The sequence below is a fragment of the Bos grunniens genome, chromosome 21 (assembly GCF_055505025.1).
Source record: "Bos grunniens cultivar Pamir isolate PY7600 chromosome 21, Bosgru_T2T1.0, whole genome shotgun sequence".
NCBI lineage: Eukaryota > Metazoa > Chordata > Mammalia > Artiodactyla > Bovidae > Bos > Bos grunniens.
The window spans coordinates 64858389-64883819 of NC_141185.1; the positions used below are offsets into that span (position 1 = coordinate 64858389).

General features: G+C 40.2%; 1 protein-coding gene across 7 annotated transcripts in view; it reads left to right on the top strand.

The window, feature by feature from the left end:
• Positions 1 to 25431, top strand: part of LRRK1 (leucine rich repeat kinase 1) — a 135928-nt gene that overhangs the window by 36522 nt on the left and 73975 nt on the right. For 6 of the 7 annotated variants that reach the window (XM_086364892.1, XM_086364890.1, XM_086364888.1 and 3 more), the window contains 4 exons: positions 7030 to 7193; positions 14938 to 15109; positions 20389 to 20568; positions 20983 to 21131. In XM_086364892.1, coding sequence (XP_086221018.1) covers positions 7030 to 7193; positions 14938 to 15109; positions 20389 to 20568; positions 20983 to 21131 — 665 coding nt within the window. Of the gene's footprint in view, positions 1 to 197; positions 430 to 7029; positions 7194 to 14937; positions 15110 to 20388; positions 20569 to 20982; positions 21132 to 25431 lie in introns of those variants that run through there. The other variant, XM_086364893.1, reaches the window with a different exon arrangement.

The following is a 25431-nucleotide window of genomic DNA, read 5'->3' on the forward strand; positions in this document are numbered from 1 at the left end:
CTCTGGCCAAGGCCACCTCTGTCTTTGCTTTCATTTCTGATGCTGGTCTGATGGCCCAGCTTGATGGAGCTGAGCCCCAGCCATCTGGAGTCGGTGAGGAATTACTGCTGAGGGTCACCCCGGGGGTCATGTCGCCCTCTACACCCCCAACCTCTGCTTCTTCCCTGAAGAAGTAAAGGGTTGGATTTCACTGTAATACGACCCAGAGATGAAAAGTGCTGCTGCGGCTAAAACCCTAGAGGGACAGCTGACAAAGAAAGAAGCATCCTTCTCACTGAAGGCTGGTGAGCCCAGGACTGCTGTGGATGGGCCCCTGCAGTGCCAGGAGGGTGTTCGCTCCAGGGAGGGACAGCCCCTGACCCCAGGATTTGACCACATAGGGATTCTGTGGACAGTGGCACAGGAAAGCCATTGAACAATTATGACCAGGTCAGTCGCAGTCTAGAATTTACTCTTTATTCTGCAGTGAACTCTGAGTTGTTAGATATATTTTTACTTTTTGCTACTCCATTGATGCAGGTGAATGTAATTTTTTTTAAAGCATGTATTCATGTAAATGGTAGTGTCTTTTTTTTCTAGGATACACAGGGGATGCCAGAGATTTTTGAATCAAGAAAGAACATTTGTCTTCTGTCATGCATGCTTTCCTTGATGGGGATGAATTAAACAGTAGTATAATAAATATATATATGTAAGAGACAAACTGATTTAGAACTGATAGAATTAAAGTCACTTTCATACTACCTCTCGCTTGGCCTAGATTCACAGAAAAATAAAACAGCAGTAGAGAGAGAATTTTAGTCTGACTGTGGGTCAGGAGGAATGATTTAACAAATACTGTTCTAGAAGAAAAGGTAAGAATACCTCGTTAGGATATAAAGACAGAACAGATTCAGAATCAGCAGACAAAGGAGGACTAGGATGGGGAAGGCCACGATGAACTGTTAGTGTAAGTAGCTTGGCTTGTATCACCAGATATCATTCTGTAACATTTGTGAAATTCCGTTTCTTTACTTTCCCAAAATAAAAGAGAAGAATAATTCCTGCTCATTTTCCTATAGTCAAAATAATTTATTTTTCTAAGTCCTGAATTACAGAAATAACAGTTAGAGGTTGAGTTATTGGCAACTAAAAACATTTATCCTGTAAATGTCAGAATATGTAAAACATACAGTGTTACTGAAAGTTTTTTTTTTTTTTTGTAAATAGATTATTAACTTGAAAGTGACTACCAAAGCCTAAATGATGTTCTGGTTTCATATGTTTTAGACTATTTTTAACAAATACTTTTTCACATAATGAACTTTCATTTACTGCCCATGTCCAGCGTATTTAAATACCAGACCTTATAAATATTAACATGTATCACCCACCAGAAGTATGTTCACTTGTCATCGTCACAGCTTATTGGAAATATTTCTTGCGTTCTCGAGTAAGTCTGTGTGCTAAATCCGTAATGCTAGTCATCCACTGCATTTATAGCTTTCCCTCACTACTTCCTACTTCTACTTAATTCCGGTTGTCTCTTTCCCAAAAACAAACAAGCAACACTAATCAAACCTTAAAAATAAAAAGCTATGCTAATGGTTTGCCCTTCTCCTTGTTTTTTTTTAAGTTATCTTCTTTGTTAAGCATATTAACTTTATCTTAAAAGCAAATAGGATGCCTGTTGATATATATATGGAATTTTCATTGTTATCTAGGAAAATAACTACACCCATTGTAATAGAGAACAAAAAGGATTTAAAAAAATTTTGACACTGAATCATTGTAATGTTCTACTATTAATTCCCTACTAGTTTTAGTTCTCTGCTACATTAATATTGTATTGAAATAGAATATGTTTGGGGATTGTATTTTGAGTATGAATTTTAAATGTGTATGAATAAAATATTTAGAACTGTGATGATTTACTGTATTAAAGAATATAATTATGGAAATGTTTGATTAATAGGCAAAAATAATCGAATAATCTCAAATAGTATAAATAAATTATCTTGCTCTAAGTTTAAATCAAAGGTCACCAATTCTCAATATAAAACTCTAGTAGTATTTTTGTAAAAATAAAATTACTATTAAAGTACATATATTTACCTTTAACAAAAGACGTTTCATGGTGGGGAAGAGGGTTTCTGCCTTACATGATGTATCTCTCTACTATTTAATTTTTTTTCAGTGAGAATGTGTTCTTTTATTACTTATTTGATTTCTTTAAAATTTTAAGTTAAGTCATATAATTCCATTGCAGAGACTTTAGGGAATAAAGAAAAATCTTTTCTAATCCTATCTAATTCCCCTCAGCCCATCAGTAATACTTATCATTAGCATTTTGGTCTTTTTCAATTTAAATAAATGTTAACCCTTCTCTTTACAACTTCGGGAAATTAAATGAAATTGGCAGATTAAATTAAATGCATATGCATTAACTGGTATTTTCCCATAAGGTCCTTCTAACAGTTTGTTTGGACCAGAAGCCCCAGCTCTTGTGTCAGTGACAGTGGACATGTGTTGTCCGTGTAACTTAAGAAAATCAGATTCAAAGTGAAAAAACCACAGCATTAAAACAAATATATATGTAAATAGAACTGAGCAGAGTGTTTCTAATTATGTCATTTATTCCACGTACTTTGCATTATTTAAAAATCAAGTTAAAGTAAAACCACCCTTGTAATTTCATGCGCATCCCATGTCCTAGGCTCCACCTTCGCAGTGTTGCTTAACCTGGGTGTAAAGGTGAAGTTTCTATTTATGTTCCTAAGGTGAACAGAAGAGGTTACTTTATTCCTAATCTGAAGAGAAGAAGTTACTTTATGCCTTTGCACACATCTGTCTTTTATGGAGCTAAGGGGGATATTTGCTTAATTCTGAAAGATGAGCAGTGACGTGACTAAGTGCCCCTTCTGAGGGATAACGCTGCCGTGTATTCTGCCTTCTGCCCCGACAAAGCCTTCTCCCTCCAGTGGCTTCCCTCCTCCCTGCCCGTGGCGCTCAAATGTCTCAGGATCTCTGACTGTTAATAATTAATGAGGACTCTATTTTACATGGTAGTAAATTGTACATGTCTTTTACATGGTAGTATTTTACATGATACTGTATATATCAGTGCCACTTTCTCAAATAGATGGCTAGTGGGAAGATGCTATATAACACAGAGAGCCAAGCCTGGCACTCTGTGATGACCTAGAGAGGTGGGTGGGAGGGAGAAATAAGAGGGAGGGGATATATATATGTGTGTGTGTGTATATATATTTTTAGTTATTACCGATTCACATTGTTATATGGCAGAAAACAACACAATATTGTAAAGCAATTATCTTCCAATTAAAAATAAATAAAAAGAAATGACATAAGATGGTAATTCTAGTTAAAAGAGATAAATGAGAGGAATAAAAATGTTAAATAAAAGGTAACTACAAATATAAAAAAATAAAGGTTAATGAGGATTGTTAGTGTGCGTTGAGATGTGAAGCTGCCTTGAAGTGTGTGTGTTCAGCCATGTCTGACTCTTTGTGGTCCCATGGACAGTAGCCCACCAGGCTCCTCTGTCCATGGGATTTTCCAAGCAAGAATACTGGAGTGGGGTGCCATTTCCTTTTCCAGGAAATCTTCCCAATATCCTGCATCTCTTGTGTCTCCTGCTCTGGCAGGCAGATTCCATACCACTAGCGCCACCTGGGAAGCTGCCTAATGTATAACCCTTTTCTGATTCCTCTTGCTGAAAATACAGAGCCCAAACCCCAGTAAACTCCATTTAAACATAACAGTCTTGCATTCATGTTTCAGGAAGGGTGCAGATTGTGAGTGATGCTCCTGAAATCCACTTAATGTGGTTTTCAGAATGGTTGTCTTGGAAGTAGTCATGGCTTAGAGTGAGCTACAAAGACTCTGAATGGTATCAAGGACCTTCACTGTAAGCAGTTTGTCTTTCCCTGTCTCCCCAAGCAGGACTTTTCTGCACTGGTGGTGGAACTCGTTCAGTATGCCACATGGCAGGCCTTGCATTTAGGGTACGTTATTCTGATTTACTTCTCCCAAGATTGTGTTGTGAAAAGTTGAACATACAGTAAAACTGAAAGAATCGAACTATGTATGTCCATATACCCACCACCTAAATTCTACCATTAACGCTTTCTGAAATTACTCTCATTTCTATCCATCTATCTGTTCTTCTGTCCATCTATCAATCTGTTATTATTAATGCATCTCAAATTAAGTTGGAAATATCTGTACTTTTCACCCTCAAATACTTTAGTATTCATTTTATTCACTATAGTTTAATATTGTTTATAATTTTTAGATAAAGTTTATATAAAGAAAATGTACATATCTTCATTGGACTATTTGATAAGTTTTGACAAAAGCCACCACCTTTATACTGAAAACGTCATCAAGATATAGAACCATGCCTAAACAATTTCCTCGTGCCCCTTTTCTGGTGAACTTCATGCGCACCCTCAGGAACCACTGTTCTGATTTTTTTCCCACCATATATCAGAACAGCATATAAATGGGATCATTTTATAAAGTCATTCTTTCATTCAGCAGTGTGTTTTTAGATTACCATCAATCATTTCGTGGATCAGCAGTTTATTCCTTTTGATTGCTAAGTAGTCACTATACTATGGGAGTTATTTATTCAACTCCTTTTGATGGACACCTTTACAGTTTGAAAATACTATGAATGGCATTTAATATAAACATTATTGGATATATTTTAGACATATTTTCTTGGGTAAATACCTAAGAATAGAACAAGGAAGTCATAGGATAGGTGTGTACTTAGTTTCGTAAGAAACCAATAGACTTGTTTCCAAAGTGGTTGTACAATTTTAGATGCAACCAATAAGGTATGAGTGTTCTGGTTTCTCCATATCCTCACCAAGTATTATCAGTCTTTTTAAATTTCACTGACTTTTGTGGGATTGTAGTGGTGTTTAATTTTCATTTCCCTGATGACTAATGATATTGAGCTTTTTGAATCTCTTCTGCCATTCAAATCTTTGCTTGTTTTTAACTGGATTGTTTGTCCTTTATTACCAAGTTATAGGAGTTCTTCCTGTTTTCTGAATACCATCCGTTTTTTGGGTGTATGTTTTGCAAATATTTTCTTCCAGTATGTAACTTGCCTACTCATTGTCAAATGGTAAATAGTTTTTAAATGGTAGATCAACCTTCTGATGAGCGTAAGTTTTAAATTTTGTTGAAGTCTAATTAGTGATTTTTTCCTTTCATGTTTATTACTTTCTGTGTCCCATCTAAGAAAGCTTTGCCTACTCTCAAGTCATAAAAATGTCTTCCTGTGATATTTTTTTCCTAGAAACACTACAGTTTTAACCTTTATGTTTAAATCCATGATCCATTTCAAAGTAATTTTTGTATGTGGTGAGAAGTAGGAGTCAGAGTCCCTTTTTATTCAATGATGTCCAGTTGTCCCAGCACGATTTATTGAAATAATTTTTGCTTTTCTCATTGTGTTGGCACCCTTATCAAAAATTAATTGGATGTACAAGTATGAGTCTATTTCCCAACAGAAAGTTGAGAAGCTATTCTGTTCTACAGATATATTTGTATATACTAGTAGCACACTGCTTTGATTATTATTATAGTTTTATGTAAGACTTGAAATCAAGTAGTGTAGATCCTCCAACTCTTGTTTTTCAAGATTGTTTGGGGTAAATGCTTTGAATTTTTGAACAAATTTGAGGATCAGGTTGTCAATTTTATCCCCCTCAAGTCCTATTGGGATTATGGTTGGGATTACATTGAATCTACAGATAAAATTGGAGAGAATCGAGACTTAATAATATTGATTGTTTTAATCCACGAACATGAGATGTCTTTCCATTTGTATAGATCTTATTTAACTTCTTTCAGCAATGTTTATAGTTTTTATATATATATATAGTTTTTATATATATATATATTTTATATTTTATATCTATACCCTATAGTTTATAGGATACAGATCTTATCCATCATTTTAAAGATTTATTTCTAAACATGTAAATTTTATCCTATTGTAAATAAATTTTGAAAAAAACTTTTTTCCAAATGTTAGCTGCTGTAATGTGATTTGCTTTTGTGATGTGAATGTTTGGAAGGCAACCTTCTTCATCATTTACATTTTAACATGAAAAAAAAGCCGTTTTTTTCCATCTCTTCAAAGAGATGGAGTGGGGTTAGACCCAGCCTAAGAGCTGGTAAACCAAACACCAGTCATGGTTTGCCTCTTACAAGCTGGGTGAACTTGACCAAGAATGATTTTTGAATTCTGTTCCCATTTCTGCTGCCACTTAACACAATCAAATGTAACTACTCATTCATTGCAGTCTTTTCTATGGTAGAGACAGAACTTTAGACTCTGGTTCAGTAATACATTTGCAAATCTAGTAGGAACCTTGAATTTTCTTCCCAGAGAAATGTGCACACACACACATACACACACAATTTTCTGTGCAACTTTAAGATGTGCAGGAAGTCTCTGAAGCCTTCTGGGATCTACAGACTGCTAATTATGAAGCCATTCTAGAGTGGGAGCTCCAAGGGCTGACAGCTTTCACATCTGCGTCTTCAGACCCAGCAAGTATGGAGTGAGGGCTGTCATTCTAAATCCCATGCCTTTGTGGCATTTTCCAGGCAGAGAGGGTCTAGATTTCCACATGCTCAGGTTTTAACTTGCCTTTCTTCCTCCATGGGATACCGTATCCCTCTGAGGGACATAGCAGTGGGGCAGTTTGGTGTTGCTGTTGGTGAGGCCAGCCTGCCAGGCAGCTGCCCTGGGGGACCTGGACCCGCTCTCTGGGCATTGTCTCACTCCAGAATCTTCCAGCCTCCCCACGCCTTCACCTCTGGCTCCATGCAGGAAGTGCCTCCACAGGGGGCAGGTGCTGAAGTTGGCTGTGCTGGGTGACACTGGCAGCATTTCAGAGCAGCCCTCTCTGGCTTAAGCACATCCTGCTCTCCTCTCTGGTGGTTCCCATAAGCAGGACTGGCGGTGGAGGTGATGTGTGTGTGCCTCTGTTCACCCAGGTGCTGGGGACATGGGCAGCAAACTCTCCATGCCAGGCAGTGAGCCCATGGTGCAGAGCCCCAGGACGGAAGGCATTCATGCTGCATACAGGCGAGGAAACATCAGCAGAGCCCAGCATCTGCTCCGAGAAGCTTGTGACGAGAGCACATCCCAGCTGGAAAAGGTAAGGTCTATGCCAGCCCTTCTTGCCAGAACTGGGGACCCAGGTTGAGTGAAAGTTACCACGAAAATTCTTTTCTTGTTATCATTATAATAATGGGGATATTTCCTGGGTTCTGAATACCTTGTTTCTCATGTAAACCTCCTGGTGTCAGTCCTTTCAAGCGGACTTCTCAGCTTGTCAGGTAAGTACACTGGGCCATCATTCCCAGGGGCAGGAAGGGGTCACAGAAAGGAAAAGGACAAAATTGACAGTCGAGGGTTTAACCTAATATAGTCTTTTATACTTTTTTCCACTATAAAATAGCACATGTGCAAACTGAAAAATTTAAAAACATATAAAAGTAAAGGAAAAAAGAACCAAAATTAATCATCCAAACAATCCCACTGGCATTTTTGGTATACTCTTTTCCGAGTTGCTGATTTGAACATTCATTTTTTGTTTTTATTGTTTCTAATATAGATAGAGTCTTATTTATGTATAGTTTTGCATACTGTTTTCTCTTATCTAATATTATATGAACCATTTTCTGTATGACTATAGGTTCCTTATGTGCCTCACCTTCAGTGGATACATGACATTTCATCTGGTAGAGACACTCTCATTTATCTGGCTATTCCATTTGGTTAGATATTTGGATTGTTTCTAATTTTTTATTTCTATAAATAATACTATACTGAATGTTTTTTTGCCTAATTGTTTTCTTATTGTCAGCTATTTTCTTCACTTAGGTAGATTTGCAAAAATTGAGAATGTGGGTAAGAGCCTTTTAAAAATTTTGAAACATATGCCAAACTTTTTCCAAAAGCTTATAGAGATCAACCCTCTTGCTGGCCTACAGCTTGGGAAGATCATTGCTATGTTCTGGTCCTTGTGGGAAATTCTTATTGGCTGTAAACCAGGAGAGCACTTTATTGATGTTTTGTGTGCAATACTTTGATTAGCACAGGTTTACGGTCTTCATTTAATTAATAGTTGGAAATAGCTCAATTACTAAACCTCCAGCCTCTTCTCAAAGTTGTAAGAGAATTTTGGGGGGAAAATAGTCAAGTTCAATGTGCTTGATAATTATTGAGAAGAGAGCATTTTTGGAAAATTCTCCAAGCGAGGCTTCAGCAGTATGTGAACCAAGAACTTCCAGATGTACAAGCTGGATTTAGACAAGGCAGAGGAACCAGAGATCAAACTGGCAACATACGTTGGATCATAGAAAAAGCAAGATAATTCCAGAAAAACATCTACTTCTGCTTTATTGACTATGCCAAAGCCTTTGACTGTGTGGATCACCACAAACTGGAAAATTCTTAAAAAGATGGGAATACCAGACCACCTGATCTGCCTCCTGAGAAATCAGTATGTAGGTCAAGAAGCAACAGTTAGCACTGGACATGGAACAACAGACTGGTTCAAAATCAGGAAAAGGAGTACATCAAGGCTGTATATTGTCACCCTGCTTATTTAAATTATATGCAGAGTACATCATGAGAAACACTGGGCTGGAAGAAGCACGGGCTGGAATCAAGATTGCCAGGAGAAATGTCAATAACCTCAGATAGGCAGATGATACCATGCTTATGGCTGAAAACAAAGAGGAACTGAAGAGCCTCTTGATGAATGTGAAAGTTGGCTTTAAACTCAACATTCAAAAAACTAAAGTTATGGCATCCAGTCCCATCACTTCATGGCAAATAGATGGGGAAACAATGGAAACAGTGACAGACTATTTTCTTGGGCTCCAAAATCACTGCAGATGGTGACTGTAGCCATGAAATTAAAAGACACTTGCTCCTTAGAAGAAAAGCTATGACCAACCTAGACAGCCTATTTAAAGGTAGAGACATTACTTTGCCAACAAAGGTCGATCTAGTCAAAGCTATGGTTTTTCCAGTAATCATGTATGGATGTGAGAGCTGGACCATAAAAAAAGCTGAGTGCTGAAGAACTGATGCTTTTGAACTGTGTTGTTGGAGAAGACTCTTGAGAATCCCTTGGACTGAAAGGAGATCAAACCATTCAATTCAAAAGGCAGTAAGTCCTGAATCATTCATTGGAAAGACTGATATTGAACCTGAAGCTCCAATACTGTGGCCGCCTGATGTGAAGAATTGACTCATTGGAAAAGACCTGATGCTGGGAAAGATTGAAGGCAGGAGAGGAGAAGGGGAGAACAGAGGATGAGATGGTTGGATGGCATGACCGACTCAATGGACATGAGTTTGAGCAAGCTCCAGGAGTTGGTGATGGACAGGGAAGTCTGACGTGCTGCAGTCCATGAGGTCACAAAGAGTCGGATGTAACTGAGTGACTGAACTGAACTGAGCATTTTTGATTCCTCCCATTATGAATTCACAGTATATGTCGTCAAAACCTCTCTTCTTATGGGAGAACTGGAGCAGGTCAAAGTTGTTGGCCCATCGTTTGTGGCCTGGGGATTGTAAGTGGGGACCGAAGAAGCAAGAGTCCAAAGTGTTACCCACAGAGCAGTCGCACTGCCTGGGACCTTTTCCCAAATGGACCTCCAGACTGCCGTCACATAGAACTTCCCATTGAACCTGCACCTCTTGCATCTCCTGCGTTGGCAGGCAGTTTCCTTACCACTAGCACCACCTGGGAAGGCATGTTTAAGTCCAGATGTCAGCAAATTCAGTTTCATGATGTATATACTATTGCTGTCCTCTGCTGTTTCTTTTTTTTCTCTTTTAATGTGTATTGAAAGTAGACTAGATAATTCTCTAATAAATATTTGTATTGTTAATTTGTATACAATGAGGAGATATACGTATAACTATATAATATAATTTGTTAACAAATCTGAACCTGAGATAAAAGTGAAAACTTTTGGCAAAACAATGATGCTGTTCCAAAGAAACAGAATATGAGACACTTAGAAGGTAGAGTTTTCTAGAAGTAGCATTAAAAAACTAAACAAAAACAGGTAAACTTTTCTTAATTCTTAATTTTTTAAAGTATGATAGTATTATAACACATTTACAGAAGACTTTAAAAATGCAGAACAAAGTTACATATAGTTCTACTATGTATTACAATTTTTTTAAGTAGATAAATTAAGGTTTTTAGTTGGAATTTCAAAATAAATCAAACCCTCAAAAGTTAATAGAATAACTGGACATGAAAGTAGAAGGATATAGTAGACCTGAAAAGCACTGTGAATCAATTCAACATTATTAAGATGTATACAATTCTCACACAACGCAGGGTACAAGTTCTGTTCAAGTTGCCGTAGACTATAAACCAGGAGACACTGGAACGTATCCAGGGATGTAAAACAAAGGGCAAAACTTTCATGGTCAAAGGTATTGAAATCATACAGAGTCTGTTCTCTTATCACTGCACAGTTATGTTAGAAATCAATATCAAAAGATATTTGAAAATAACCCACATATTTTCAAGTGTAATGTGACAGTTACCAAGAGACTTAGCCATTGAAAACCTCAAAAAGGTTAAAAGACTGAGAAAACACAGAAGGTGATTACAGAGAAGAAAGAATTTAAATGAGAAGCTAATATCAAAATGAGAAATTAGCATCAAGGATACTTTAAAAACTCCATGTATTTGGAAAATAAACGTCCACTTTTAAATGATGGGTATAACCAAGAAACCATAACAAGGAAAATTAGAAAATATTTGTAACAGATTAAAAATAAAGGAGAATTTATCAGAACCTGTTACATGTAGCTGAAGCTGCTCAATGCAACTAAATACAATGTGGAATCTTGAAAACACATAATGAACAGTGGAGGGTCTCCTGTGGAGGTGTGGGTCAGCAGTGGCTTGCCACGGGGACAGAGGCATTGGCAGCAGCAGTTCTGGGAGGTGCTCCTTGGCAAGCCAGCCCTCTTGGAAGTGGTTATTAACCCTGCCATAGAGCCTGTAGACTCCAGGGCTGAGTCACCTCAGGCCAAACAGCTAATAGAGAGGGAGCCCCACCCATCAGCAGATTACAGTGTTACTGAGCAAGACCCTGCCCACCAGGACAAGACCCAGTTTTTTCCCATACCAGTCCTTCCCAACAGCCTCATCCACCAGAGGACAGACAGAAGAAGCAAAAAGAACTACAATCCTAGAGGCTCCAAAACATAAACCACGGCCACAGAAATTTAATCAAAATGAAAAGGCAGACGATTATCTCCCAGATGAAAGAACAAGATAAAACCTCAGAAAAACAACTACATGAAGTGGAGATAGGCAACATTCCAGAAAAAGAATTCAAAATAATAATAGCACAGATGATTTTAGTTCAGTCGCTCAGTTGTGTCCAACTCTTTGCGACCCCATGGACTGCAGCACACCAGGCATCCCTGTCCATCACCAACTCCCAGAGCTTGCTCAAACTCATGTCCATCAAGTCAGTGATGCCATCCAACCATCTCATCCTCTCTCCTCCTGCCTTCAATCTTTCCCAGCATAAAGATCTTTTCCAATAAGTCAGTTCTTCTCATCAGGTGGCCAAAGTATTGAAGTTTCAGCTTCAGCTTCAGCATCAGTCCTTCCAATGAATATCCAGGACTGATCTCCTTTAGGATGGACTGGTTGGATCTCCTTGCAGTCCAGGGGACTCTCAAGGTCTTCTCCAACACCACAGTTCAAAAGCATCAATTCTTTGGCGCTCAGCTTTCTTTATAGTCCAACTCTCACATCCATACATGACTCCTGGAAAAACCATAGCTTTGACTAGAAGGACCTTTTTTGGCCAAGTACTATGTCTGCTTTTTAATATGCTATCTAGGTTGGTCATAACTTTTCTTCCAAGGAGCAAGCGTCTTTTAATTTCATGGCTGCAGTCACCATCTACAATGATTTTGGAGCCCCCCTAAAATAAAGTCTGTCACTGTTTCCATTGTTCCCCCATCTATTTGCCATGAAGTAAAGGGACCTGATGCCATGATCTTAGTTTTCTGAATGTTGAGTTTTAAGCCAACTTTTTCACTCTCCTCTTTCACTTTCATCAAGAGGCTCTTTAGTTCTCCTTTGCTTTCTGACATAAGGGTGATGTCATCTGTGTATCTGAGTTTATTGATATTTCTCCTGGAAATCTTGATTCCAGCTTGTGCTTCATCCAGCCCAGCATTTCACATGATATACTCTACATATAAGTTAAATAAGCAGAGTGACAATATACAGCCTTGCTTGACGTACTCCTTTTCCTGTTTGGAACCAGTCTGTTGTTCCATGTCCAGTGCTAACTGTTGCTTCTTGACCTGCATACAGATTTCTCAGGAGGGAGGTCAGGTGGTCTGGTATTTCTATCTTTTTAAGAATTTTCCACAGTTTGTTGTGATCTATAAGTCAAAGGCTTTGGGGTAGTCAATAAAGCAGAAGTAGATGTTTTTCTGGAACTCTCTTGCTTTTTCAGTGATCCAACAGATGTTGGCAATTTGATCCAGTTGATTTAGGATCTTAGAAAAAGAATGGAGAAGATGCAAGAAATGTTTAACAAAGACTTAGAAGAACAAAGACCTAAAGGAACAAACAGAGATGAACAATACACTAGAAGGAATCAACAGCAGAATCACAGGTAGAATGGATAAGTGACCTGGAAGAGAGAGTGGTGGAAATTACTGCTGTAAAATAAAATATAGAAAAAAGAATGAAAAAAAAATGAAGACAGCCTAAGAATGTTCTGGGAAAACTAAATGTACCAACATTCGCATGATAGGGGTCCCAGAAGGAGAAGAGAGAGAGAAAGGATCCAAGAAAGTATTTGAAGAGGTAAGAGCTGAAAACTTCCCTAACATGGGAAAAGAAATAGTCAACCAAGTCCAGGAAGCACAGAGTCCCAGGCAGGATAAACCCAAGGAGGAACACACTGAGACATATATTAAATAGTAATCAAACTGACAAAAATTAAAGACAAAGATAAAATATTAAAAGCAACAAGGGAAAAATGACAAATAACATACAAGGGAATTCTCATCTGGTTATCAGCTAATTTCTCAACAGAAACTCTGCAAGCCAGAAATGAATGGCACCATATATTTAAAGTGATGAAAGGGAAGAACCTACAACCAAGAATACTCTACCCAGCAACACTTCATTCAGATTTGATGTCAAAATCAGGTTGTATAGACAAGCAAAAGTTAAGAGAGAGCACCACCAAACCAGCTTTACAATAAATGCTGCAGGAACTTCTCTAGGCAGGAAACACAAAAGAAGGAAAATGCCTACAAAGAATAAACCCAAAGCAATTAAGAAAATGGTAATAGGATCATACATATCAAACTTAACTGAAATGTAAATAGACTAAATGCACCAAAAAGGCATGGACTGGCTGGGTGGATGAAAACATGTGCGTATATGTACTTCCATGTACCACATCACTCTGCTTAATGCCTCAGATTGTAAGTATTTTATACTGTTAGGTTAATCATGTTTCCATTATGGCTTGCAATTATAATTATCTTTTATTTTTTTTCTATTAATTGTGAAAACTGATGAACATCTTTTACTATTGTGATTATATAACTATTAATAGTATTCTAATACAATTCTGAAAATATAAAGAAATATCATGTAAGAAAACAGGAAATTAACCTGTATACAATATCACTAACTAAAGCACAGATATTGGTCAAATTTCACAAAACAGTAAACTTTAATACTCTGTTTTATTTAACTAGAATATATTAAAGATTATCATTTCAACATATAATCAATGTAAAAATTATTGACAAGATTGTTTTTGTTTTTCAGTCAGTAAGTCATGTCTGACTCTTTGCAACCCCATGGACTGCAGCACACCAGGCTTCCCTGTCCTTCACTATCTCTCAGAGCTTGCTCAAACTCAAATCTCTTGGGTTGGTGATACTGTCTAGGTTATCTAACCATCTGCTGCCTCCTTCTCCTTTTGCCTTAAATCTTTCCAGCATCAGGGTCTTTTGGAATGAGTTGGCTCTTTGCATCAGGTGCCCAAAGTATTGGAGCTTCAGCTACATCATCAGTCCTTCCAGTGATTATTCAGGACTGATTTCCTTCAGGATTGACTGGTTTGATCTCTTTGCAGTCCAAGGGACTCTCAAGAGTCTTCTCCAGCACCACAATTTGAAAGCATCAATTCTTCAGCGCTCAGCCTTCTTTATGGTCCAACTCTCACATCCATACATGACAACTGGAAAAACCATAGGTTTGACTATATGGACCTTTGTCAGCAAAACATGTCTCTGCTTTTTAATACACTGTCTAGATTTGTCATAGCTTTCCTTCCTAGGGACAAGTGTGTTTTAATTTTCTTTGCTGCAGTCAGTATCCACTGTGATTTTAGAGCCCCAGAAAATATTGACAAGATAGTTTACCGTTTTTGTAGTAAGTCTTTGAAATCACCTGAAAAAGACCCTGATGCTGGGAAAGACTGAAGGCAGGGGGAGAAGGGGACAACAGAGGAAGAGATGGTTGGATGGTATCACTGACTCGATGGACATGAGTTTGAGCAAGCTCCAGGAGTTGGTGTGACAGGGAAGCTCGGCATGCTGCTTAGGGTCGCAAAGAGTCAGACACGACTGAGAAACTGAATGAACTTTGAAATCACATATGATTTTATATTTTCAGCACATCTCACTTTGCATGAGCCATGTTTCAAGCCTTAACAGCCACACGTGACTGGTCCTGCCATCCTGGGCAGCACAGTCCCAGACTTGCCCGTGGGCTTGGTGAGCCTTTAGAGTCGATTCTCTTGGCAGTTCCCAACAGCACTCTTCGTGCTGGTGTCTTGTCCCTGCTCTGTTTTGACCAGGGCCAGCTCCTGAGTATCTCTGCAGCCCATGGTGACCTGGAGACCGTCCGGTATCTTCTCACTGAGAGGCTGGTAGAGCTACCGACGGAGCCCACTGACGACAACCCTGCCGTGGTGGCAGCACAGTTTGGGCACACTGATGTCGTTCAGGAGCTACTCGAGTCTTTGCCAGGTAAAGAGGCTTTGCTTCCCTGGTGGCTCAGACGGTAAAGCACCCACCTGCAGTGCGGGAGACTTGAGTTTGATCCCTGGGGTGGGAAGATCCCCTGGAGAAAGAAATGGCTACCACTCCAGTACTCTAGCCTGGAAAATCCCATGGACAGAGGAGCCTGGTGGGCTACCGTCCATGGGGTTGCAAAGAGTCGGACACGACTGAGCCACTTCACTCATTTTGCCAGGTAAGTCCCAGGGTGTGGGTTCTTCACCCCTGCTCAGGGACCCTCTTTTTGAAAAAATACTTATTTCCTCATTTGTTTGGCTTCATTGAGCCTTGGTTGTGGCATGAAGGACCCCTGTCGCTGCACGCAAGCTTCTGCCCAGTTGTGGCACACCTGCTCAGCTGCCCCACAGCATGTGGAGTTAGTTCTCCAACCAGGGATTGAACCAGCATCCTCTGCATTGGAAGGCAGATTCTTAACCACTGGACCACGAGGGAAGTCCTTCGGGGACCCTCTTTTCCTAGGAACCAGACAGACATTGGGGGTGGGGTGCTTCACTCCAAAATGTTTATGTCCTCACACTGTTTACCAATCCAGATCCAGAAATCTGGGGGTATTCTTTAAAGCAGTTTTAGGTTTAAAGAAAAGTTGTTGAGCAAGTACCAAGAATTCTCATATGCCACCCTCTACAGTTTCCCTATTATTGATGTTTTGTATGAGAATGGTACAGTTGTTAAGATTGATGAACGAACCGATATTGATGTGTTATTACTAACGAGAGCTCATAGTTTGTACTCGGGTTGTATATTCTGACTGTTAACAAATGTGTGATGACGTATATGGACCATTACTGTATCACGCAGAATAATTTCACTGCCCTCCTGTTCCACCTGTTCATCTCTTTCTCAGCTCCTGGCAACCACTGGTCTCTTTACTGTCTTCATCAGTTTGGTTTGGTTCAGTTCATTTCAGTCGCTCAGTTGTATCTGACTCTTTGTGACCCCATGAATCACAGCACACCAGGCCTCCCTGTCCATCACCATCTCCCGGAGTTCACTCAAACTCACGTCCATTGAGTTGGTGATGCCATCCAGCCATCTCATCCTCTGTCATCCCCTTCTCCTCCTGTCCCCAATCCCTCCCAGCATCAGAGTCTTTTCCAATGAGTCAACTCTTCGCATGAGGTGGCCAAAGTATTGGAGTTCAGCTTTAGCATCATTCCTTCCAAAGAAATCCCAGGGCTGATCTCCTTCAGAAGGGACTGGTTGGATCTCCTTGCAGTCCATGGGACTCAAGAGTCTTCTCCAACACCACAGTTCAAAAGCATCAATTCTTCAGTGCTCAGCTTTCTTCAGAGACCAACTCTCACATCCATACATGACCACTGGAAAAACCATAGTCTTGACAAGACGGACCTTTGTTGGCAAAGTAATGTCTCTGCTTTTGAAAATGCTATCTAGGTTGCTCATAACTTTCCTTCCAAGGAGTAAGCATCTTTTAATTTCATGGCTGCAATCACCATCTGCAGTGATTTTAGAGCCCAAAACTATGCCTTTTCCAGAATGACATATAGTTGGGTTCGTATGGTATGTAGCCTTTTCAGATAGACTGCTTCACTTAGCAGTATGCATTCCAGTTTCCTCCATGTCTTTTCATGACTTGAGAGCTCATACACACACACACACACACACACACACACACGTATTTTATCACTGAATAATATTACATTGTCTGGATGTTCCTTGCTATGTTGCTTTCTTAATAACAAGTAATTTTTTCTCTGGTAGACTCAGAAATCCTGGTCTCCTTTGGTTTCCTATAATGGCCTTGGATCTGTTACAGTTATTGCTACAGCTATAGGCTGAGGCATTGTCTTAGCAGTGGTCTTTGGGAGTTAGAATGTTGCAAGGGAGTCGGGCCAGCTTCATGGGTATGTGACAATGCAGTCTCACAGGGCCCCGTACTTAGAAGGGCCCCACACTTGGTTTGTGAGCATGCCTGCTAAGTCGCTTCAGTTGTGTCCAAGTGTCTGCAGTCCTATGACTGTAGTCTGCCAGGCTCCTCTTTCCGTGGGATTCTCCAGGCAAGAATACTGGAGTGGGTTGCCATGCCCTCCTCCAGGGGATCTTCCCGACCCAGGGACCAAACCCACATCTTTAAGGTCTCCTGCATTGGCAAACGTATTCTTTACCACTAGCGCCACCTGGGAAGCCCACTACACTCTGCATTACCCTCTTGAAATTTGTAATAGTTTTTAATCAAGGGACCCCATTTTAAGTTTTACATGGGACCCCACAAATTATGAAATGGCAGCCCACTCCAGGATCCTTGCCTGGAAAGTCCCACAGACAGAGGAGCCTGACGGGCCTCAGGCTATGGGTTGCAACGGGTCGGACACAACTGAGCAACTAACACACACACACACACACACACATACACACCACAAACTATGCAGTAGTACTGTTAAGGGCTTCCCTGATAGTTCACTTGGTAAAGAATCTGCCTGCAATGCAGGAGACCCCAGTTTGATTCCTGAATCGGGAAGATCCCCTGGAGAAGGGATTGGCTACCCACGCCAGTATTCTTGGGCTTCCCTTATAGCTCAGCTGGTAAAGAATCTGCCTGCAATGCGGGAGACCTGGGTTCAATCCCTGGGTTGGGAAGATCTCCTGGAGAAGGGAAAGGCTACCCACTCCAGTATTCTGGCCTGGAGAATTCCATGGGCTGTATAGTCCATGGGGTTGCAAAGAGTCAGACACGACTGAATGACTTTCACTTTTCTTTTTTTTTTTTCACTGTTAAGGGAGTGTCTGACTGTGTCCTTTGAGGTAGCTTTGTGCTCAGATTTGGTCCCAAGCTGGCATGCCCTCATACGCCTGGAGGAAGAATGAGTTTTTGAACAGAAATCAGGGCACTGTTAGGGCCCATAGACACAGATTGGGTCAAGCAAGGTATAGGAAGACAGAGAGGAGCCCCTGAGGTGCCAGTGACTGATTCTTTCTCCTCAGGAATCCCCAAGAGTAGCTCTGTTCTTGCCCCAAAGAGTCTATGCCAGCTGACTCCCTCATTGGACAGCTTACATTTATTGAGCATTTGCCAAGTACTGGACACACTACAGAACCTGAAAGACACAGAGGCTTTTTAAAAAGGTGGTCCCAGCCCTTTAGTAGCTCCTGGTACAGCAGAGGAAATTGAGGCAGAAAAGAGTAACTGTGTGGTGTAACCATGCAGAGGTTGAAATGTCTACACAGTCGTTTGTGACCACACATCAGGGGATGGTCTTGTTTGCGTGCAGGCTGAGGTCTTCAGAAGGAGTTGACATCTCAACTGGGCTTTGCAGACTGAGTAGGGTTTACTTGGCAGACAAGCAAGGGAAGAGCCTGGTTTGCCTGCTTTGCAGAGCAGGGAGCTTGGCTGGACCTGAGTATGTTGGAGCTGGGCATGGTTTTCAGCAGCTCCTGGGGTGTCCTGTCTTTAATTCGACTTGGGACAGAGCTAGTGGGACTGAAAGAGTTCAGGGCACTGTGCTGAGCCCTGTTGGGATGCAGAGATGGGCAGAACAGTGTCTGGTCCTCTGGGGGTTCCCAGCCTGAAGGGAGGGTGGCCCTTGTCAGGAGTAAGGTAAGATAAGAGGCAGCTGGAGAACAAGGGTGGGTCCAAGAAGAGGAGGGAGGAGAGGTCCATGGTGGGCGGGTACATCACTGTGTAATTATGAACATCATTCGAAGGACATCGTTATGTAATTTCTGGTCTTGTAGCTCAGCAGGGCTGACGAGAGAGAGGAGGTGGAAAGATGGAAACCAAAATGGGGCTCTTTGAGCTGGATTTGGGCCTCAAAGAATACACACAGGGGTTTGTATGGTTAAGATAGTACCCTTTGGTTACGGGTAAAGCAGAACTTAAGGCTTGACTTTGCCATTTACCAACTGTCGGAGCTTCAGCAAGTTCCCCACTGTCCCTGAGCTTTGGTCTCCTCATATTAAAATGATGACTGTGAAATACAGGGCCTGCCTCCTGAGACTGACGCACTCCATCCTCAGCAGAAGTTAGTAGCATGACAACCGCAGTTCTCACAGCTGGATATCTGGTTGTAACTGAGTTAGGGGTAATTTGTTTTCTGCTCATGTACCTCCTCCTTTGAATTGTTCATTTTAGTCATCAATTGAGGGCAAAGAAAGGATATTTATTTAGCACCCGCTGCACCCCAGACATGATGCCAGGTACCTTGTGTACTGGGTTTTAATTCTTGCCTTCTCTACCTCACCCCATTTCCTGGTCAATTTCCTATGACACAGAGAGAGGCACTCTCTCCAGGCCCCAGAGCACTTTGGTTCCTGAGAACTCTCCACCTCTGGAAATGAGTGTTATGATGCAATTGGGAAGTGTCCACGTGGGGGATGAGATCATTTTTCCATGGCAGCCAGATCCAAAAGACCTTGCATTACTTTGAACTTGAAGATACTGTGACATTTCAGCCTATGCTGTCCCTGTTCCTTCAGTGTGTTATTTCATCCTGGAATTAAGTAGGCAGTTCTTTTAGGGAGCAGTTCTCTTAAGTTTTGGGCTGATCTGTTTCTTCACCAAAGTGTTTTTTAACTTATGAAAGTGGTATATTTATATTACAGATAATTCGGGAAAGCAGAAAGTGTTATTACTCTAAGAACATAATGACATACCACAATGAGTTATATCAGGCACTTGTCAGATGTTGTGACAGTTTATTGAATCAAGTACTTGACATACACAATGTCATTTAATCCTCACATTAAACTTGGAAGGCAGGGTGTTCCTCTTCCCGTTTTACTTATGGGTAAACTGAGCCACAGAGAGGATAAGAAATTTGCCCCAGATGACACAGCTGAAATATTTTAATCCTATGTCACCTGTCTCCAAAACCTGTGTCCCTGTGTGTGACGCTGCTCCAGGGCTGCAGTCAGGGCTGGGGATGAGGCAGAGAGTAAGGGCATCTCACTGTCCTACCACCTGGAGAGAATTCTGCAGCTCTGAGGGTAGGTAGTTCTAACTAGTCTTACTTCCACACACACATTTTTCATCACGATCTCACTGCTTGTGCTGTCCTGAATGCTCCTTTTCCCCAGCAGGTGTTATTTGATGGGCAGGTGGGTTTATAGTGATGTGGGGAAATGTCATATGCAGTTCAGGGGGGCTGTTCCATAGACACTGTCAACTGGACATAAGCGACTTTCAGCGGGAAACAGGGCCGTGGCTGGAGGGGATTTCAGAGCAGCAACAACTGTCCCTTCAGCCACGCTCTGTCCCGTCATCCGTGCAGGTCCCTGCAGCCCCCAGCGGCTCTTGAACTGGATGCTGGCCTTGGCCTGCCAGCAGGGGCACCTGGCAGTGGTGAAGCTCCTGGTCCTGACCTACGGGGCCGACCCGGAGAGCTACGCAGTCAGGAAGAACGAGTTCCCTGTCATCGTACGCCTGCCGCTGTACGCGGCCATCAAGTCAGGTGGGTCCCAGTCAGCCTCCTGCGAGAGCCTTTGTCCTGTAGAGACGCGGGCCCGCCCGTCACACTCGCCTTTGGCTCTCCGGTGGCCTGCGTGGAGTTTCGCAGCTCTGTTCTTGGCTTCTTCTTCAAAAGATCTGCGTCCTCCTTCCTTCCGCCGACTCCCTCCTGCGAGGGGATTTCAGTGCCAGGGACCAACCACGGCAGATGCGACTCCCCTCGGAGGTGCTGCAGAGGGCAAAGCCCCACACAAGTGCTCTCACTGACAGGCACCTGTGGAGGCAAGGGAGGCAACAGAGACGTTCAGCAGTTTCACGCCCTTCTCATTTTCGTTTCACGTGCGTGTCTGGCCTTTTGGACAACCACGACACGCTCTGTGTCCCGAATGCCCTGAGCACTCTGCTTTCTGTCCTGTAGGGAATGAAGATATTGCCATCTTCCTGATTCGGCATGGAGCCTTTTTCTGCTCCTACATTTTACTGGACAGTCCTGACCCCAGCAAACATCTCCTCAGGAAGTATTTTGTTGAAGCAAGCGCCTTGCCCAGCAGTTGTCCGGGAAAAATGGTGAGTAGTCTTTGTCTGTGGATGGATGGATAAGGAAGAGGTAGTGTTTACATATAGCAGACGATTCTTCAACCACGAGAAAGAAGGACATGGTTCCATCTGTAACAACGTGGATGGACTTTGAGGACATTATGCCAAGTGAAAGAAGTCAGAGAAAGATAAGCACTGTATGTTTTTACTTATAGGTGGAAACTAAAAAAGCCAAACTGTGGAAACAGTAGGACAAGGCCTGAGGGGTGGGGCACATGGGAAGATGTTGGTCATATAGCTGGAGTGTTGGTCACTTCAGCCGTATGATAAATAAGCCCGGAGATCTAATGTGTAGCACTGTGATTGCAGCTAATAACACTGTATTATATACATGAAAGTTTCTAAGAGAATAAATCTTAAATGTTCTCACCACAAAAAGAAATAGTAATTAAGTGGCATGGTACAGGTGTTAGCTAAGGCTACAGTAGTAATCGTTGTACAATATATAAATGTATTAGATCAACATGTCATAACTTACACAATGTCATATGTCAATTATAGCTCAATAAAACTGGGAAAAAACACATATGGGGAGTAGTTCTAGTTAGTTTACCATTTTAATAACAAAAATAGGATTGCATTATTTACATTGTCTTCAATTTGGCTTTTTAAATTGAGCACTCCATCACTGACTTCCCCTCGTTCAGTCAATGTAGCTGTATCTCATTCTTTTCGATATGTGCCTTAAATCTAGAGTGAATATAGCTTAGTTGATTCAGCCCTTTTCCTGGTGGTGGACATTTGGATTATTTCTGGGTTTTGCCCTTGTGATATAGCCTGATTTCTAGGGTAATTCTTATGTAGATCAAAGTCCTGAAAGTGGACTGCTTTGGAATCACTTCCCCAAATGCTGTGGTGACTCAACACTCTCACCAGTGTGACATGGGGATTTCTATTCCCCACACCCTGGCCAGCACTGGATGTCCAGGGGCATTTTAATTTTCATCACTCTCATGGGTAAAAATGGAATCTTCTTGTTTTAATGTCCACATTTCATATCTTAATAATGTTGAGCATCTTTGCATATCCTCATAAATTATTTGTGTCTCCTCTTATGTGAGTTGCCTGTTACAGTTTATTATTTTTCTCAAGGATTACTCACCTTTTCCTTCTAATTTTGAAGCGTCTTATTGATATTAGAGATTTTAAGCCTTTTTTGTTTATCACAGATGTTACCAATATTTTTCCCAATCCATTATTTGTCTTTTGTCTGTTATCTTTTGAGATAACAAAGATATGTGAATATATAATCAAATATGCCTGTCTTTTCCTTTATGGCATTTAGGTTATATAAGAAAGTCATTTCCCCCTCACTTTTATGTAAATATTCTCCTAGAGTCTTTTATACATTTTGACTCTTTATTTTTTACATTTTAGGTCTAGTTTTCCTGGTATTTCTTTGTGTATGTGGTTTGAGGCAGGGAATCTAACTTTCCTTTCTTCAAATATTCCAGCACAATTTTTAAACTAAACTTTGATTTTCCTTCGGGATTAAAATGTCACCATTGCCATTTCTTCCAATATATACTTATATACATTTTGGGATTCTCTGCACTGGTCTACTAGCCTTTAAATCTATTTCTGTTCAAATGCCACGCTGTTTTGATTACAGGCATTTTATTTAAACCTTACGACTGGTTAATGCAAGTTTTCTACTCCTTATTTGCTTTTTTCAAAAATACCCTAACTGTTGTCAGACGTTTGTTTTTTCCCTTTTGTGCATTTCCCCCGGTAACTTCCATGGTGACTTGTGCTGCATTTAGGTCCTTTAACAGGATTTTATAGTTTTCCTGATAAAGGTTTCCTGAACCTATTTTGTTTATTTTTTATTGTTTTTGCCATTGTTTGAATGGAATGTATATCATTCTTTCCCATGTCCAACTTAGCATTGCTGATATGAAGGAAAGCTCTTCTATTTATTTGTTTTACCCAATCCGCTTACCAACTTCTCTTATTAATTTTAATAGTTTTCAGAGAAGTTCCTCAAAACGTTTAGGTATGTATCAAGTTATCTGCAAATTCAAAGCAGGTTTGTCTTGTCTTTTCTAATATTTATTTAACTTTATTTCATGGCTTATTATGTATTAGCAGAAATGTCAAAAGTTGAATCATCTGAAAAGAGCAGATGTGTCTCTCTTGTTCCTGATTTTAAAGGTCTTGGCGTCAGCATTTTTGGTAAATAGACTATTGCTATATATTTAGGTAGTTTCCATGTATTCCTCTTTGCTTAGGTTTTTATTAAGAAAAGTTGCTGAATTTTATTGGATCTATATTAGCAGCTGTGGATATACTCACATAGTTTTTCTACTTTAATTTGCCATTCTAATGAATGATTGTAGGTGTTGACCCAATATTGAAATTTGTAATAAATGTTAATTGGTGTTATTATGGATGGATTTGACCTATTGATATTTTATTTACAGTGTTTGCTTCTATATTTATAGGTAATTGATCTATACTTTTCTATTTCTATTGTCTTTGAGATTTTGGTATGAGACAATGTTAGCTTTACAGAATGACTTGGAGAACTTCCCATTTTATTACAGTCTGGAGAAGTTTCATAGGAATTATTTATTGCTAATGGTTTATTAGATAAAGCAGGTCTTTGTTTTCAGACATCTTTTGAAATCATTGGTCAGTTCAGGTTCTCTGCTTTTGCTTATGTGCAGTTCAAGAGGTTATATTTTGGTAGAAAATCATCTATTTCCTTTAGAGTTTTGAATTTGCCATCATGGTATGTTACGTTTACCTTTTTCAGTAATTATTTTCTTCTATGTCTGTAGTTATATTTCCATTCATGATATTGATTTATGATGTTGAACAGTTTTACTTTTTCTCTTTTAAATTTAATCAGGCTAGTCAGGGTTTTATATATTCTAGAGGTCCTCAAGGAACCACTAGATTTTATTTATTTTTCATGATTTATTTTGTTTGTTCCTTCATTCACTTTGGCTTTTCTCTGTACTGAAACCGTCTTGACATCATCTCTGAATATTTGGTTGATGGGCTCTGGTGGGAGGCTTCCTGGCTGTGCTCTAATCTGGGCTCCAGGCCTCACTGCTCTAGGACCTCCATCTGGTTCCTTACATCTCTTAGTCTTGGCTTCCTCATCTACTGATTTTTATCTAGTTCTTCATATAGTTCTGAAAGTTTTTCATTTGTACTCCTGGTTTATGGCTTTATAACCCATTTGGACCTATTCATTATGTCAAATATCTGCCTTAACCCCGTCAAAGCTTCTCTCCTTAAAATTGGGTTTGTCTGCTCTGCACATGGCCACACTTCTCTTTTTTCCTTTGCATCCACCTTGTATAAGCTTTCCAAGCCTTTATATTCAGTTTTTTCTTTGTCTTAGGTGTATTTCTCATAAACAGCACTGTGGTTTTTTCACTTTAAATTATAATGATATTTTATTTTGCATAGTCACAGTATTTGACACTTCAAAAACAGATATACCACTGATAAATTACAAAAATGGATATACTTGTCAAAGTTACAACAGACATAATGTTTAGCTGAGAATCACTCCAATAGCATAAGGCTCTAAAGGTGCTGGATAAACCAATACTTGTTTGGAATAAGATATGCAACTTTCTTAATGATGGGCTTACAGAAGAGGTCCTGGTTCCATGTGGTCAAGGTTACAGTCATAAAACGTAAAGTTTTAGCACAATCGTGCTTCAGACTAAATTTTAAATAGTTACGATAGCTTACACAATATGTGATGGACTGCTGCTGCTGCTGCTGCTAAGTCCCTGCAGTCGCGTCCGACTCTGTGCGACCCCATGGACTGCAGCCTACTAGGCTCCTCCGTCCCTGGGATTCTCCAGGCAAGAACACTGGAGTGGGGTGCCATTTCCTTCTCCAGGTGATGGACTGCCTTCTGCAAAAAATTACAATTTGAAGACTTCTTTCAGGCATTACCAGTATCCAATATGTGTACATTCTAAATAATTCTGAAAAGAGCAAACTTAATAGTTTCTGATATTCACATCTGACACCTCAGGTTTTATGACTGGCAAGTCTTAATGCTCCTGGACTTTGGGGTTTACAAGGCAGCAATACTTTAAATTTGTTTATGTAGGATGTGGGGAAAATTAGAATCAAATGGGCATACGTTTCTTGACTATATAGTGCCGTTAGCCCTCAATTAACTCTGTAGGGAATGGTAAGCATCAAAAGCTAAAGCAATAGTTTTTTATGTTAAAATGTAAATAGCAGGTACTCCATACTAGTAACACTTGAAAGTTACTAAACTAAGTATTTCCCT